General features: G+C 31.1%; 2 protein-coding genes across 3 annotated transcripts; one reads left to right on the top strand and one right to left on the bottom strand.

Moving 5' to 3' along the window:
- Positions 1–875: 875 nt before the first annotated feature.
- Positions 876–11596, bottom strand: LOC131843402 (sodium-coupled monocarboxylate transporter 1-like). Of its 2 annotated transcripts, XM_059192034.1 has the most exons (14): positions 11275–11596; positions 10241–10400; positions 10072–10137; positions 9620–9671; positions 8345–8412; positions 7820–7974; positions 6697–6837; positions 6009–6117; positions 5823–5932; positions 5094–5236; positions 4306–4433; positions 3342–3511; positions 1941–2166; positions 876–1032 (listed from the first exon to the last, which is right to left on the bottom strand). In XM_059192034.1, the coding sequence occupies exons 1-14, from the start codon at positions 11481–11483 to the stop codon at positions 955–957; spliced, it is 1815 nt and encodes a 604-aa protein (XP_059048017.1). In that variant the 5' UTR covers positions 11484–11596; the 3' UTR covers positions 876–954. The 2 variants fall into 2 exon arrangements, with proteins under 2 accessions (XP_059048017.1, XP_059048018.1); XM_059192035.1 differs by lacking the exon at positions 1941–2166 and having other exon boundaries at positions 932–1032.
- A 1079-nt stretch (positions 11597–12675) lies between these two features.
- On the top strand, positions 12676–16675 carry LOC131843460 (exosome complex component RRP42). Its single transcript, XM_059192107.1, has 6 exons — positions 12676–12865; positions 13966–14162; positions 14591–14756; positions 15088–15267; positions 15533–15762; positions 16378–16675. The coding sequence occupies exons 1-6, from the start codon at positions 12809–12811 to the stop codon at positions 16478–16480; spliced, it is 933 nt and encodes a 310-aa protein (XP_059048090.1). The 5' UTR covers positions 12676–12808; the 3' UTR covers positions 16481–16675.
- The last annotated feature ends 141 nt before the right edge of the window (positions 16676–16816 follow it).

Genomic DNA, 16816 nt, shown 5'->3' with positions numbered 1-16816 from the left:
GATATTTTCTTTAGCGAATCTTTAGTGAAAAATATAAACGGACATAAACAAAAGAATTTTGAGCCAGATTTGGACTTCAACAACAACCTCTTAGGTATAAATCAGGATTGTAAACCATTATGGCATGGCACTCTAATATTTCACTGTAAAAAGCCAAAAAAAGAGAGAAAACAATTTAAAAGAAATTAATCATTTTTTATATTTATATTTAGTTAAGTAATATTCCCAATGCCTTGTCAATATCCTTGACATACCTTTTTTTTATCTATGTTATATAAATTGTGATTAATTTCCGTGCATTTTTTTTTTCTTATCACAAAGTAGAAATAATAATAAGATAATAAGGTACGATTGTAACTTACTGCTATACCTACTCGTATACCGAAAACCGCTCATATGTATAATAGATAACATATGTCTCTGTCTAGTATCTTCCCATTTCATTCAAAGACGACCCTCCTATTCATAGTCGCCGCCAGGCAGTTCTGTCATAAGGCGTCGAGTCTTATATTTGGTTTCTCTTCAGTGAATGAATAGCTAACATATGTCTAAGAAAGTTAAGTTTGTACGAGTATGTTAGAAATTTCAAAATACTCAACTGTTTTGTGAATACGATGAGGATGAAATCAGTCGACTTCACAAGGATCTAATCACAATAATCACCAATCAGACCGTGTGGAGGTCTATATTCCTTGCTAGCAATAAAGAGGTAAGAAGGGATTATTATTAAAGAAACTAAGGGCCTATTAATAACTTTTCGCTCTCCACTCTTATATCCGATCCAATTCATGTTTAAGACTACTTTATACAATTTTTTAAAACTTCAAAGGGGCGTTATTTTATTTACAAATCACAAAAAAAGACCAAGGCATTTATTTCCTTTCATGTATAACTTTCATTAATAATAAAAAACTCACTGTATACATAAACAGAGAACATAATTTAATTAAAATCTTATGAATTAATGCTTTCTCTTTCATTCATAGGCTTCATGTTTATTGATGTAGATTCATGATTCATTTGGCTCGGTTCCTGGAACATTGAAAAGGTAAATTAATATTTATTTTTATATTCAATCCAATTACCTGCGATTCTGCCCGCATAAATATAGAATATCTTATTCACTAACAATGTAACCATAAGTACTTTTTTAATTTACCTATTTATTGTAAACAAACATACAGAAATATATTTTTTCTTTATATTGTTTGTAAGATATTATATATTGAGCAAATGAGGCTAAATCATGACTGGCTCTAGTACCTACTACATGAGAATCGATATTGTGTTTGGTTTATCTTATTTTTAATCGACAAATTTTGATAAAAAATATATACCTACTAGACTGTTTACTAAATATATCACTAAGGAAAAGTCTCGTCTTGTAACATGCATTATAACATTACTATAGATATCTTTGCAACTGTAAGCCCAGGTGGCAAATTTAATTCACAAATAATAAAATAATAGAGCTTCGAGGCCTTGTGGCTACTATCACGACATAAGCCGAATAGTCCTGAGTTCAAATTAGGTACGAAAACAGTTTGTGTGTCAAATGACTGACTATGTCTACCCAGCGAAATGTGGGTATCGACACTACACGACCTCGACCGTTAACAATGTCTTTAACTACCCAACGTGTAGTAACAATCCATAACTGTGAACAATAAAATTTAATCCTGAAACACAGAAGGACTAAAATTACGTAGAGTTAATATAAAAACAGTTTAGCAATAAGATTCCGTAAAAATAAAATCATACTTGTAATTTGTTTTAATTAATATTTAAATTAATCGAATCATTTATATATATAAATGATGTACATGTGGCAATTATCCAAATTACTACTTCAATGTAACATAACTTTGTATTAGCGTGATCGTCTGTTAAGTAATTTTAGTCCTAATGTATGCGATATCATTAGGTCCAAATTTCACAACCTTATTATGTTCATAAGCTCTTATGTACAGCTCGTCAGTGGGATGCGGAGGCTCTCGATACAACCATCTCAGTTGTGGTGCTAGTAACTTGGGTGCGGGTGGCACATATGCTTTTCCTCGGGCGCGGTTTATTTGTGACACTACTATTCCCATACTCATGGTAACCACCGCTCCTGCTAGCGTGTACCACATATAAGATACACGTAGTACCGGGTTCACATCCTCACTGTTCAAATAACAAAAAAAAAATCATTTTTCTGCCGTTTTAGATTTTGCTAGATTTCGTAAAAAGTCGTCTTCATAGGTACCTCGCCTCAGTCTCGCCTATTTCAGAGAGAAGAGTTCGGTTTGTAAGGTTATGTTTCAGTTGTAAATTGAGATCAAGCAGTGCAATTAAAGGATAAGAGGAGATGACATTTTAATCCTCAGCAATGGAGACGCGTAAGTATCACAAGGTAACGTGATGATGTCCATAGTGCTGTTTGTGTATAGAAAGGACAGTTACTATTTACCTTTAGGTGGGTCGTCAGCATATCTGCCATCACAATAAAATGAAAATTGTAAATAAATTGTCTAATAAGTAATTAATGGAATCTTAACAGATTATCTGTTAAGATTCCATTAATTACATTTAATTAACGTTCGTAGGGCGGATTTGCATTCGTGTACAGTGTATATATACTGAGGTTATAATATAACATATTCATAGAAAATATCCAGAAGAAATTCTCGAAATTACTTAAAGTGAAAATTATATCGAAATATTATATGTTCGTGGTTTAGAAGAAGTAAGCGGAGTAACAGACATACGGATACAATACTTGCTTTGTCATATTCATTACAAATGATTATATTAATTCTAAATTTTGAAATGTAACTGTACTGTAAACATCTGAAAATTAATACATAAAGATTTTGTTTCACAAAATAACTGATTCCATTCGTAATCTATACAAAATTAGTAGACACATGAATATTGAATAAAAGATATGTATTATATCTGTTATTCAATATTCATGTATCTACTAATGTTGCAGAGATTACGAATGGAATCGGTTTATCGGACCAAAATTTGAATTGTTATATTTTCACAACGAACGGCAATATGTGGCGTACATTATTATCTACATTTATATATATATGTACATAAATAAAACTGAATCGCTAAATGTGTTGCTAACACGAGATCGGCTTTACCAATTCCGCTATTTTTATTTTTTTATATTTCTTTATGTTCGAGTACAGTTCTTTTAATAAGAAAAATTGGCAAACAATAAAAATCGCGCATATCATTTTTCTCGCGTAAACTATGCGTAACTGAAAATTTTAACATTTCATAGAGGAATAGATTAGAATGGAATAAAATGGAGAATAAATTATTAAAGCAATATTATAACATACTCCGAGATAACGCCGGCTCCATCATATGATATAGTATAATTGTATGTACAGCCCTCTGTGATCAGCGTTTTGTGAGGATGCGAGATGTAACCACGTGCTATTGCCATCTGAGCAGTGAGACACCACCAAGACATCAATGCCAGTCCACTTACACCGCCAACCAATGCGCCCTGTTGCATGGAGTTTCATTTAGTATTATTCTTTGAAACTTATGTTCCTTTTTCGTTATTATATTTTTATAACTGTATAGGTATGGATGGTTTTCCTATATTTTCGTCTTTAACTATAATTTTTAATTCCGACTTCATCCGGTTTCTTCAGGGTGAGTGCAACGCATCCGTTAGAGTGCCTCGGACTACATAGTAAGTTCATCTAATTCGAGTGTATAATTATACATATATAGTATTACTTTGTTTAATTTCACATCCAACGAATCACAGACATCCAAATCTTTACATATAAACTAATGGTTACATCCTTCTATTAGTACAATGTTTCCCGAGGGAAATTACTTAACCGAGTTTTATAAAATTTACATTACTGCAAGTAATTCCATCAAACAGTTACTAACTACTTTTACGCTAGTTTTAATATATGCACATATTAAAACTAATGTAAAAGTACGCTTAAATTAAGCATGTCGACAACATATATTTATATATATAGGTACAATTGTTTTACACACGAAATAATATTTAAGTACCTACAATAATTCTCACTTGATATTATACGAATACGAATGGATACTAAATGTAATGAACAACTAAAACCTTGAAGATATCGTTGATAAAGTTTGAAATATATACTGCAATATATATAGCTTATAGGACATTGATTAGGTACATTTATATAACTATAAATAAACACCTAAAATATATTTTTAGATGTTTATTAATAATTATCGTGATATTTAAACCTGTGAATACAATATCATGAACTCAAAATATGATAAAATGAATCTTACAGTTGAATCAACCCACGGCATTAATATACCCATTGTAAAAACGCCAAGTTGAGGGCCCATGGTCATGGCTTCTAACGTCATAGTCAATTGTAGTATCGTCCCCATTTTCTCGACGATAAATACTAATGCTGAAATAAAGTATGACAAATGAAAATTGATAGGTACTAATAACTAGAAATATAACACCTACGAAGTAGGGCTGTAATGGTAACTAGGAATGAAGTACGTACTACTATTACGTACTAATTACAAAAGTAGATAAAGTCGTTACTATAGTATCGTTACGTTACTAGTTATAGAATGTAGTTATACATTCACTAAGCAGTATCAGAAGTTACTAGTAAGTACAAGAATTAACATTTACCGACTCGTTACTTCGGAACCTGTGCTGTACTCTGACTACTTACTTATATTAGATACTTACCGTTTGCAATACTTTTACTACCAAGTTAAAATATTATAAGGTTTGAACATAGTAATAGATAATTAAAAAAATATATATAAAATACAATATATAAAGCAGATATGGACACTACATCTATTTCGAATAAAGGAGAAATAAATATTTCTCCTTCTCCTGCTTCAGTTTCTACCGTATAATTTGTTATGATAGTGAAATTAACGAATAGTTATAACCTCAAAATGGCGCGTAGGAAATGAACTATGACCCAGCTTGTACAGCGATGTCTATGCCGCTATTCATGACTATAGGTAATTTTCACTTTCCACAATTACACACAACATTAGGTATATAGTATATTCGGTATATAGTTCGGTCATTTATTTACCTACACAAACAACACCAAGCAGAACAACGACTCCTCTCATGAGCCAAGCAGCTTGCTGGTCTGTAAGTGGCTTCCTCTGAAATGGCTTATAGAAATCTTCTAGAACCACAGCGGACATGGAATTCAAACTTGTTGATAATGAACTGAAAAATAATATATTTTTAGTATGTATAAATTTAGCACTGCTAATTTATAATTAATTTATATTTGCTTGACTAAAATTTGTTTCACTGCAACAATTATATAATGTCTCCTACTGTTATATCCACTAGCTCTCATGAACATATTTTTAAGTCATGTAAATTTGCATCTTTTAATACCAAACCCATTTTAACGTAGATACGAGTAGTATATATTAGATAGACACATATAGGCCTACGAGTAACAACTATAAAGAACAATGTACAGCTTTAGTGAAATATATTACAAATCGAATTAATACAAATTAAATTATAATAATGTCCCTGAATAATTCACACAGCGCCATTTCGTGCCGTGGTAAGCAGGGCTTGTTTTATGGTTACTATATAACTGATATAAATACTTAGATACATTTTTTTTAAATACATACATTGAAAATACTCCGACCGTTACAAACAATCACACACATGAATATAAATGTTTGTACCTAAACAGTGGCCACCATGGCCATGGCGAAGATTATACTCCACATAATTATAATACATAAATATATAACATTGTAAAGTTTAAATTGGACGACTGACATACCTCAGAGCTGCACTAAAAATGCCAGCCACAAACACTCCAGGCAGCCCTGGTATTTCTCCTAAAACGTCCATCACTAGCAGTGGTAACAGTTGATCTTTGGCTTTAGCTAACTGAAATTACCGATAATTTAAAATTCTGTTTTTAATTATTTTATGAATATTTGTAAGTAATCACAGCGTTACATACCTTTGTCTGTAAAGGATCACAGTCGTAAAAACGAGCATATATCAGCAAGCCACAATATAGGCAGAAACAATATAACACTGATATACCTATACTGAATAATACAACTGCCCTGCAATAAATTATAAGTATTAACAGTTATGCAATACTGACTAACTTTACCCTTATACAATTTAGACAAAAATACATTCATACATAACATCTGTCGTAAAGGATCATATACCAAGCCAAGAGCCATTTATACTCATGAAAAACCAGTTTCAAATATTTTTATTGTTCTTTGTTTATCTGTCTGCAATAAAGAGTTATTATTATTTCACTAAGAAAATTTTCTTTGGAATTGGTTTGCAAGCAATCTTCCCCCACCCCGATTGATGATTTGCTTTAGAGACTAGTATTTATATAACTTATTATTATATTTAGCGGGCTATACAATATAATAATAATCGCTATATGTTTGTAATACGGGGAGAGGTAAGTATTAGTAATGACGACTAGTCCTCAACGAGGTCCCTTTATAAAACATCATGGCTAACTTCTGGTGAAATTGCCATGAGGAACTTAACTTGACCTGACTTCAAATTCTTCCTATCATTCACCACTGGTGCCGCATATACAGTTAACGCAACTGAGGTACGTCATTTCATGCTTATTTTTGGTAGATATAATTATGATATTAATTAGTTTATACCATTTCGCTCCACGTAAAGTAGGTAACGCTAGATATCGTTGCACCATAGTTTGATTCACGGCGTTAGCTTGCAGCCAATAAATCAACCCTCCAACTACCAAATTCCATATTGTGTGCCGTGCTAGAGGACTAGGATCCCAACTGTAGGAAAAGTCAATGATCTTAATCATTACGTGTTACCTTAGAGTCTAAGGTAACGTAAAGAAAATTAACTGTTATTATAAGAATTTTTAAACCTGTATAGTAACTTTAGTCAATTAAAATATTATTTTCTAATTTTATTTCCCACTCTCATTATGTACTGTTGGTTTGTTCTATTATATTCCATAAAAACATGCTAGAAAAACAAAAAAAAAAACGTAATATTCTTACTTTGAAATCATATAAATTTAAATACATTCTCATATCTCAACGTATTTATAAGAGACTCTATTTCAATTGTCTATATAAGTGCTTGCAGATGATATAAATGATTCAAATGGATGACAATTGCTAGATTGCTCGACTATAAATACGAGTTAGCCAATCTTTCTTATATACATAGTAATAAAAAATTATAAGTGGCCACGGACAATGCAGTTTCAGAGGAGTTTCCTCCTAGGCACTCTCAGATTGTGGAATAAAAAACTACCTGCCGAGGTTTTCTCCAGAGACTACAGCATAGGGTTTTTCCAGAAAGGTATAATAGGATGTCGATTCTTAGACATCGCGCACGAGTTAACCTTGACTTTTCAAGAGTCTATAGTTTACTGTAACCGTTTATCATAAAAATAATTATCATCCTCTCAAAGCGAGTCACAAGATCGGCTTAACTTAACTTAGTAGTAAATTAGGCCCCGCAAGCATAAACCATTACCTCAGGCGAGAGCACTATTCCATTATCATTAATAAAAAAAACCATTATCATTACCACTTACCATCAGATGAGCCGTCAGATTGGTTATTTCACTTCCATAAAAAAAATGCATCAAGAAAATACACACAGAGTGCATGCGCCAAGGGCGAAGATTGTTTAAATGTGGGAAATATATCTATATAATAATATATATTATATGTCTTATAAAGACATCCATAGTGTAATCTTGTGCTGTCAACATAAAAATATAATAAAAAAAGAACATACTTGGGCAGTTCTATGCGGCCACTGTCCCAATTTCTTTGCCAAACAACATCTATACCCCCGACATCGATTGTACCTTTAATCGCAACCAATGCCATTGCCCCAAACATAGCTGTGATTTGTATTACATCTGTCCATACCACTGCTTGAAGTCCTCCCTAAAATATTAATTCAAGTGTACATAAATACATTTTTCGTTAATGAATTTAAAGATTTAAAATATAGGTTTACGAAAGAATTAATATTAAAAATATTGGAATTGGTACTATCAGGCAATTCCAAATCCAAAAATAAGTTTTGTTTTTGATCAACTTCATACTTCTAAATAACATTTAAGATTACTGTCATCTTATATCGATCACGTGACCACGCAATTTTAAAACTGTTCTAAGACTATTTATTAATTTTATATATTATTTATGAAAATGCAACATAGTACAGTTCTTAAACCCTACAAACAACTTTTAGCATATTTAGCTCATATATCAACACAAATATAGTAGAATTTTGATGAATTTATATACTTACCGCGCTTGTATAAAAAATGCATACTAAGCATACGATTGGTGTAATAACATGTATGTCAACGCCAGTTACTGTAACATTTTAAACAAAATATAATAACAATACATTTGTAACCTTTAATCTAATATGTATCTACCTGCAGCAAATTACTGTATTAAATATAGAAACCTATAACTTTATAAATAAGCAAATAAGCACCTTTACAAAAAATATGTAAAGTCGTCTGCGTGCGAGGATATAGATGCTGTAGATACCCCTATCGCATCTATAACAACTACCTAGTAGCTGTTTTTGTAACAAGTGGTTTGATAAAGAATTAGGCAGTCAAATTACAAGTACCTATGTTGTCATCACATCTTCGTTCTCCGAAATGGCAACGCATGAGTGACTGGAATCATATATTAAATTCACCAGCGTGACAAAATACTGATTATTATACCATATCTACGACGACATCATCATTATTATATAGTATAAAATAAACTCGCTTTCGCTGTCTGTCCCTATGTATGCTTAAATCTTTAAAACTACGCAACGGATTTTGAAGCGTTTTTTTAATAGATAGAGTGATTCGAGAGGAAGGTTTATAACACATGTACTGTACACCCGTGCAAAGCCGGAGCGAGTAGCTAGCTAGAAAATAAACCACTATAAGTGATTAATTTATAATCATCAAAAACTTGTTAAAATTGTTTAATGATATCATGTATCTACAAGAGCGCGAAAAGAATTTAATTTATTGTTGTTTTAAAATTCATCCATTTAGACAGGTGAAGAGCATAATGCATACTGCCTACACAGTACTTTTAGATAGGAATTTAAGTCATTAACTACAAATATTACGCTCTTTTTTTTAAATAATTTTATGATTTTGATTACTTGATCAACAATTGTAATTTTATATATATACTATATATTAAGAAAACGCTTAAAATCCGTTCCTTAGTTTTAAAGACAGCGACCGCGACTTTCTTTTATACTATGTAATGATATGTATGTATGCGCCTATATTTATGATAAATATCGGTTTCGTTCCTTTAATTTTCAGTATAAAATTTGGTTTCTTTTAAAAAGAAATTGCCATTATTTAAAGTTTGTTTGCCATTACAATTTCTTAAAATAATACAATAGGCAAACCACACCAATTTTATGACATACTCACGCCATAATATATAAGACTCAAATACCTACCTTAAACTTAATTTTATTTTCATTTTACTCTAACATTCAGAATGTGTATATATAAGCTTTATCATTAAATACATTATAATAAATTACCTTGATTGAAAGCCAGTGCTGGTACATAAATAACAATTGGTAACCAACCTACCTGAAAAATAATTTATGTGGGTATCTAAATTATTAAATTTAAACGAATGTATAGTTAAATTATGTACGAATATTTGATATAATATATAATATTATACTAACATTCATAAAAGAGTCTGAACATTGAACTAAATAAAGTAATAAGTGGAAAATTAATTCGTTGTGGTTTCATACATTTTTTTTATAATAATGAGTTATTTTTGTGGAATTATATAAAGGTCATGAAGTTTTGTTTGGAAAATATGCTTTACAAATGGAAGCTTTATCGAAAAAGAAAATTCTCCGATTGAAAAACAGTTTCAGTACCTATAATATCTCGTAAAGTTCATTAACGGTTATTGAGGCAAGCCTATCTCTAGTGAATATATGTCAATTATGTTCATATTTCTACATTTACTTACCAAAGTAAATGCAAATAAAACTGATCCAAATAGTCGAACCCTGTTATCGAATCTCAATGATAAGTACTGCAATAAAACATTATCACATTTAAAACATAAACAGCTTAAATTAAAATTATTGGCTACTGTATAATAATAAAAGATAAACTCCGACTATTCCACATATTACCTCATAATTAGACGTGATCTTAAGCTCGTGGAATACTGGTAAATAGACCTGAGTCATAACTATCGACATCAGGAATATTCCGCCCATAATATAAGCGTACTGTGTCCCATGCATATATACCTCAGTCGGCGAACCCAACAATGTTATACCTGAGACAAAACTAACAAAACATTTCATGAATTAAATTTTATAATATGACTTAATTATGCAGATTAGTTATTTTTTGTTCATATATATCTAACGTCCTTCTATTTTCCCAATACTCAACCGCCTTTTGAAGTGGTCCATCGACAAAAAGAGTATTCTATGTATTCCAACTATAGAATATTTATAAGTTTTATTCGTATCTAACGTTATCTACTGTTATCTGCGAATCTATGTAAGATATACTGTCCTTGTGTTTCTGCTGTTCAAAATGTATATTAGTCATGTCAGCGAATACTATGTAGTATAGCTGCTCTACATAGTTCTCTGATATTAAAACAAAATATATGTTCATCATGGTAAGACCCAAACAGACAGCCTTCGTAACTGAGATATAATACAATGAAATCGCATATTTCGAATGGATGTATTTGCCTCAATCGTGATATAATCGAATATGTATATAAAATTTCGTACACACAGCAATCTCTGTTATCGAACTCCTTCGAAACAGCGGGGTCGAAAATTTTCGGTGTAGGTATATTTGGTAACTCTGCGAGAGATTGTAGGCGTTTTTATACCCCTAAGTGATATGGGTATGGCCAGTGTGACAAATATAAAATTTAACTAGAAATAATTTATATGGCAAAAAATCATTGGATAGGGTAAATTGCCAGTATGATCTACTAGCTATTAATAGTGTATAATATTTAGAACAAGAAGTTGCATATACATGTCAAAAGTAGATATATTTAGAAAAGTGTATATGTAGAATATAACATTTAACCATAACAAACATTATCTATATACCAAACTAAAATATGTATCACCAAAAAGCGGATATTGAAAATTTTTGGACCTACATTCTGGTTAGAACATTACTTACTCACCTAGCAACGAGTGACATAGCCACAGGAACAACTTTCATATTCCTACCACCAAGCAAGTAATCATTTTGTGTGGTCTGCTTTTTCATAAAACCCCAATACACCCCCACAACGGCACTAATTGCTAACATAAACACAAATACTATATAGTCCACCCACGAAAACTTCTGCATCTGATGCACCATCTCATTTACTTCCCCTGCCTTCTCCATTACTCAATCTTATTGCAATGGATCTGATATCATAACTAGAGATATCTCCTAAGGCAACCAGTATTCAAATGGCATATAACCAACGATGTCAACTCAATCTGTTACAATGAAACAATTACGATAACTCGCAATTTAAAAGAGGATGTTGCGAGATCCCCCTCAATAACAGCTATAAATCGAGAACTGACTACTACTTGAGCGTAGGTTGGAAGACAATATCTAACAACCAATTATTGTCTAAGATGTTTTAACGACTATTTATAGCGTAGGTAAAACGTTTTATTACCATTTCTTGACGTAAACTTTTGGTTTTAAACAACTTTTTCCCGTCCAACCTCAAAATGAAATAAATAAGCTCAAAACGAAATCGAGTTCGAAAATCTGTTCAAGACGAAACTATTGTTTCGCAAAAAAATTCATAGAATCTCCAATTAAATGTAAAGTTGTTATGTCGAATAATGAAATCATTTGTTTTTTTGTACGCATTATACATGTACATACGACACGTAGCTAGTTTTTTTTGCTATAAACAACGCTATTCACCGGGGTGTACCTAACTATTATTTTTAAAAAACATTTAGAATTTAAAACCCATTTATATGTTTATTTAGAATTTGTAATTGTCTTTAGGGAATTAATTTTAACATTTATGTCTGCTACTCACTAGAGGGCGTTGTACAAAATGTAAACGGTGCTATATTAATCTCGCTTCTAATGTCATATATTTTTCATGTAACCTTAAAGTCACACTTATGTAGTGTTCTTATTTAGTATATTACATTAACAGGTAACTTAGTTAAATCAGGGGATACTAGATGGCGTTGTCAAAAAATTGTAGTGCTGTCATATTATCCTTAAATAAGGACTGAAAGAACTTTAAACTTATAGCTTGTAACGTCTATTCAATAATTTCTTTTATATTTGTGAAGGTCCCCCATCTTGCTGCTGCTTCAAACCAAATGAAATGATGATTTTGTCAAAGACATGGTTAAGGACATACAGTGGTGTGTTTACGGTTTTATTTACTATGTACGTAAAAGTTAACTGACTGTTTAATTTGGAAATGCTAAAAATAAAGACAACACATCCTAGGTATATTCTAATCTCCATTTATTTAAATTTATACTGATAGACAAATGACCTGACACTAAATAAAACAAAAGTCAAAAATGTGTCATTTATGATCTTCATTAGTCTGTGCTGACTGTCGAAGTTAACTAAGTACTCTATGCTATGTGAAGTAAATAAACGTTGTTTTTATTAAATTTATATCGTTTTGTTTTTATATTGCTTAATGCCATAATACAAAGTGAAAATAATCAATCATGGCTGGGTTACTATTAAGTCCAACTGAAAAAGTTTATATTCTTCACGGCGTACAAGTAAGTTGAACTAAATTACAACACACCATAACCCCTCGTTATATGCGGCTTAATTTTTTTGCTTAATTGGATGATATTTTGGTACACCCGTCAGCGCAAACAGTTTACGCTGGCGGGGCACCAGTTGAGGATGCCAAGATGAGCATGAGGTCAGGTCCGTTAGACCTGATGATGGTTAATACACCAGGACTTTATCACGATGGTTTCCACAGGTACCCGCGAGATGGATCTGACATGGTACATTACTGATGAAATGGGATTATTATTCCAAATTACCAACAATTCCTTTCCCCCATGTGGTTTAATTATGTGTTATTATTAATTATAGATTGAAACATTTCTCTAATTATGGATTTATTATTTATAAATTCTTTTTACATGCCTTTCACCTTTTCTTTATCTGCATTGTGAAATGCTAGATGCATCATTTCAAAACAACTGTGTTCTTCAAACCTCATTGGTGCTATACTCTGTTTCAACAGAACTAAGAGGTATAAAGTAAACAATTTTTTAAATATCATAAAGTATTCACTAAATTCAAATATGTAGTAACAGTTTTATCTGAATCTTGAGGGTTTTGGCTTGGATATATCACCAAGTTTTGTAACAGTATTTTTCTAAATTTTAATTGGCCAGAAGGATATTCTTCCTTTTATTTATATTATAAAAAAATATATTTATGTGACTGGTATAAAATATTATTTATATATTTAATACGAATCCTAAGAATAGAATACATTGCAATATATTCATTATAAATAATAATAATAAATTTGATCAAATAACAGGATATTATTGAATAATGTTGTATTTATTATTCAATAACTTTAATATAACTAAATAAGTTATTTTCATATATTAGACATACTAATTTGTGATGATGTGTAATTAATTCACTGTAACAAATCAAAATAGTCAATATATTAATCACAATATTGGATAGAATTATTGAGTTTTTATAACACATTCTACTGTATTATTATTATCAGTTGTCTGGTACCTATGATACAAACTTGCTCAGCTTGAGACTAGATGGCATGGTGTAATTTTTTCTAATTTATTACTATTATTGTAATTGATAGTAAATAAAATGTTCGCAGGATGACTATCGTATTGATGGGCGATCAAACATTGATTATAGACATATGGAACTTGAAACTGATGTGGTTAGCCATGCTAGCGGATCTGCCAGGCTACGACTAGCCAACACAGATATACTTGTTGGGGTAAAAACAGAAATAGATGTACCAAACCCTGATAAACCAGGATTGGGGAAACTTGAATTCTTCGTTGATTGGTAAGCTACTTGGTCAATAATAATTTTGAAACATATTTTGCAAAGTTGTGCTAGTATAACACTATGGCTACTATACAATTATATTGATTGTCCTATAAATATAACATTTTAGTCATTATTTTTACAAAATGACAGTATTCTGTAAATTTTGTACAATAGTGAATTTTTTTTTATTTTTAACCTGTTTTTATAACAGGAGTGGTATAATATATTTATAAAAATGCACAGTATCAGTTTTATTTTTAAATTACTCATTTAGAGACTACAATTCTATTATAGTTATGACCACTATCTTAATGGGCAGATGAATAATAAGTATTATAGATATGATAGTATCATTTTGATTTTTAATTAACTTTAGAACGAAAAATAATATTCTTTATATATCATTATAGCATTTAAATTAACTGCATTATTCTTTGATACAGTTCAGCTAATGCCACCCCAGAATTTGAAGGTAGAGGTGGTGAACAGTTAGCAACCACAATATCCAACATGATGCAGAAAGCTTATCATTCATCACAAGCTTTTGATCTAAAGCAACTTTGCATATTTGAAGGTAAACAATGCTGGAAACTATATATTGACATCTTGGTAAGTAGTATTGTGTAAAGCTATTTATTCTTTTATTCCCTCTCCCCTTTTATTCTATTCCCCTGCAAACTGAAAGGGCCACAGTGGTATAAAAGTTTATTACTTCATGGTCGCAAGTTCGATTCCCCACATGATATGCAAACATCTTTATCCATAAGTATTATTGTTTATATGGTTTGGATATATTCTTTTACAAAAAAAAAATTAACTATTTCTATCTCTACACAAGCTCTGTTTAGCCATACTATATGGCGCTGTGTGAACTATACTAGGGTTATAAAAAAATAAGTAAAAGAAAGACTTGTAAGAAAATTTTATTGTTGTACTTCAGATATTAGAATGTGGAGGCAACCTCTGTGATGCTGTATCATTGGCCGTCAAAGCTGCATTATTCAATACGAGCATACCATTTGTAAAGGCAGCACTCATGGATGGTGGTAATGTGGATCTACAGTTGTCAGATGATCCTTATGATAGCAAATTATTAAATGTTGGATCTGCTCCTCTATTGGTGAGATTATATTTATTATTTGTACCATACCCCTATGGGTATGGTACAAATAATAAGGCATGTCTATACATGCTTCTTTTAAGTTTATAGCTTGTGTTATTGTCAGTTGTTGCCAATGGATCTGATGCAAATTGCGAAATAAAAACTGATGATAAATATAAATTACTTTTTCTTTCAACCAGATTTCTATTCAATGTTTTTTTTATCTTAGTTATAGAAGGATCACAGTTCATGTAAGAACTACACACTTTGTCACTATTTACAGGTAACATTGTGTAAAATTGGTGACAAATGTGTGGTTGACCCTTCAGCAGAAGAAGAAAGCTGTAGTGTGATATCTTTAGTAGTTGGAGTCACTGGTAATTCTAAGTTCTATTGCAATCAAGAGGAAGCTAACACACTCCCAAATATTGAAGCTAAATGTAGCACAATTGGCTTGAATGGACCTGGCAGTGTTGCCCCACAAACATTAAAGGCTGCTATTAACCAAGGCTTGTAAGTTACAAAACTATAGTTTACAGAGTTACCAAAGATATTATAAAATTAGAATATATGTATAATAGTAAATTCTTCCTTGTCAATAACTCTAAGGCTCCGCGTCGGTTGGGTGTAAATAGTAAAGCCTGTCCAAAGACTCCCAGTGTGTTTAGCATATTAACCTTTCGAATGTCCGTCGTCTGTCGCAGCGACCGACAGTGAAGTGGCGGAATGCGCGCGCCAGTTGTATCTCAAATGCGTTTCAAACTTATTTTGTTTTAAATAAGGATAAAATTTATTTAAATAGAAGTCACGGTTTTGCAGATCTGTTACAAGATGGTTATACGATTTAAGAGGAGTGCACAGATATGTGTCAAAACGTACTAAGGGTTAATAATGATGCTGTATACAGTATGTTCTAATATTAATGTAAACCACTGGTAAAACTACAATTAATTTATATATATTATAATTAATCCACTTAATTACATTATTGTTACGCTATGCTAACGTAGTGCCTTAATAGGTATACTCATCTGGGTATATGCAAAAAAATATATATTTTCATATTTTTGAATACTAATACTTGACAACAGTAACTTTTCAGCTCATGTACGTTTTATATATTTTCAGAGTAGCAGCAAAATCCCTTGATGAAGCATTGGGAAAAGCACTTTTGCGAGAAAGACAAGAAAATATTGGTTCTAAAAAACATTCATATGGCTTCTTAAAATAAAACTATTATTACAATGAAAAGCTTTTTTTCCCAATAACCTTTATTGAAATACCAAGATATAAATCATTATTTTCTATTTCTAACTAGAAAATACTTATCACACATCCAAATATCACATTTTCACTGTAGCCAATCATTCTGGATACAAGTAATAGATAATAATTAATAATATAGACCACTTATACAGGTCATCAATATAGACATATTTATTTTAGTTATAAACTTAAAATATAACGTACTTCTTATTACCATTATTAAGGTACGTGTACAACGAAAACTAGAAATATATTTATTTCTACTAAACAATGGAGAGAACTTAAAACTATGAAATTAGTC

This window comes from Achroia grisella, unplaced genomic scaffold (assembly GCF_030625045.1).
Source record: "Achroia grisella isolate CSIRO2021 unplaced genomic scaffold, CSIRO_AGI_Agris_v1 utg308, whole genome shotgun sequence".
NCBI classification, from domain to species: domain Eukaryota; kingdom Metazoa; phylum Arthropoda; class Insecta; order Lepidoptera; family Pyralidae; genus Achroia; species Achroia grisella.
This window is presented reverse-complemented; position numbering and strand designations above follow the sequence as displayed.

Bases quoted from the DNA above. Each gene is read 5' to 3' on its own strand.
- LOC131843402 (XM_059192034.1), bottom strand. From the start codon at position 11,483: ATGGAGAAGGCAGGGGAAGTAAATGAGATGGTGCATCAGATGCAGAAG. The intron at 6,118-6,696 runs GTATAAACTAAT...AATTTATTGCAG, and splicing joins ACTTTACGTGGAGCGAAATG to GGCAGTTGTATTATTCAGTA. The intron at 3,512-4,305 runs GTAAGATTCATT...TCCATGCAACAG, and splicing joins TGCCGTGGGTTGATTCAACT to GGCGCATTGGTTGGCGGTGT.
- LOC131843460 (XM_059192107.1), top strand. From the start codon at position 12,809: ATGGCTGGGTTACTATTAAGTCCAACTGAAAAAGTTTATATTCTTCAC. The intron at 12,866-13,965 runs GTAAGTTGAACT...AAATGTTCGCAG, and splicing joins ATATTCTTCACGGCGTACAA to GATGACTATCGTATTGATGG. The intron at 14,757-15,087 runs GTAAGTAGTATT...GTTGTACTTCAG, and splicing joins AACTATATATTGACATCTTG to ATATTAGAATGTGGAGGCAA.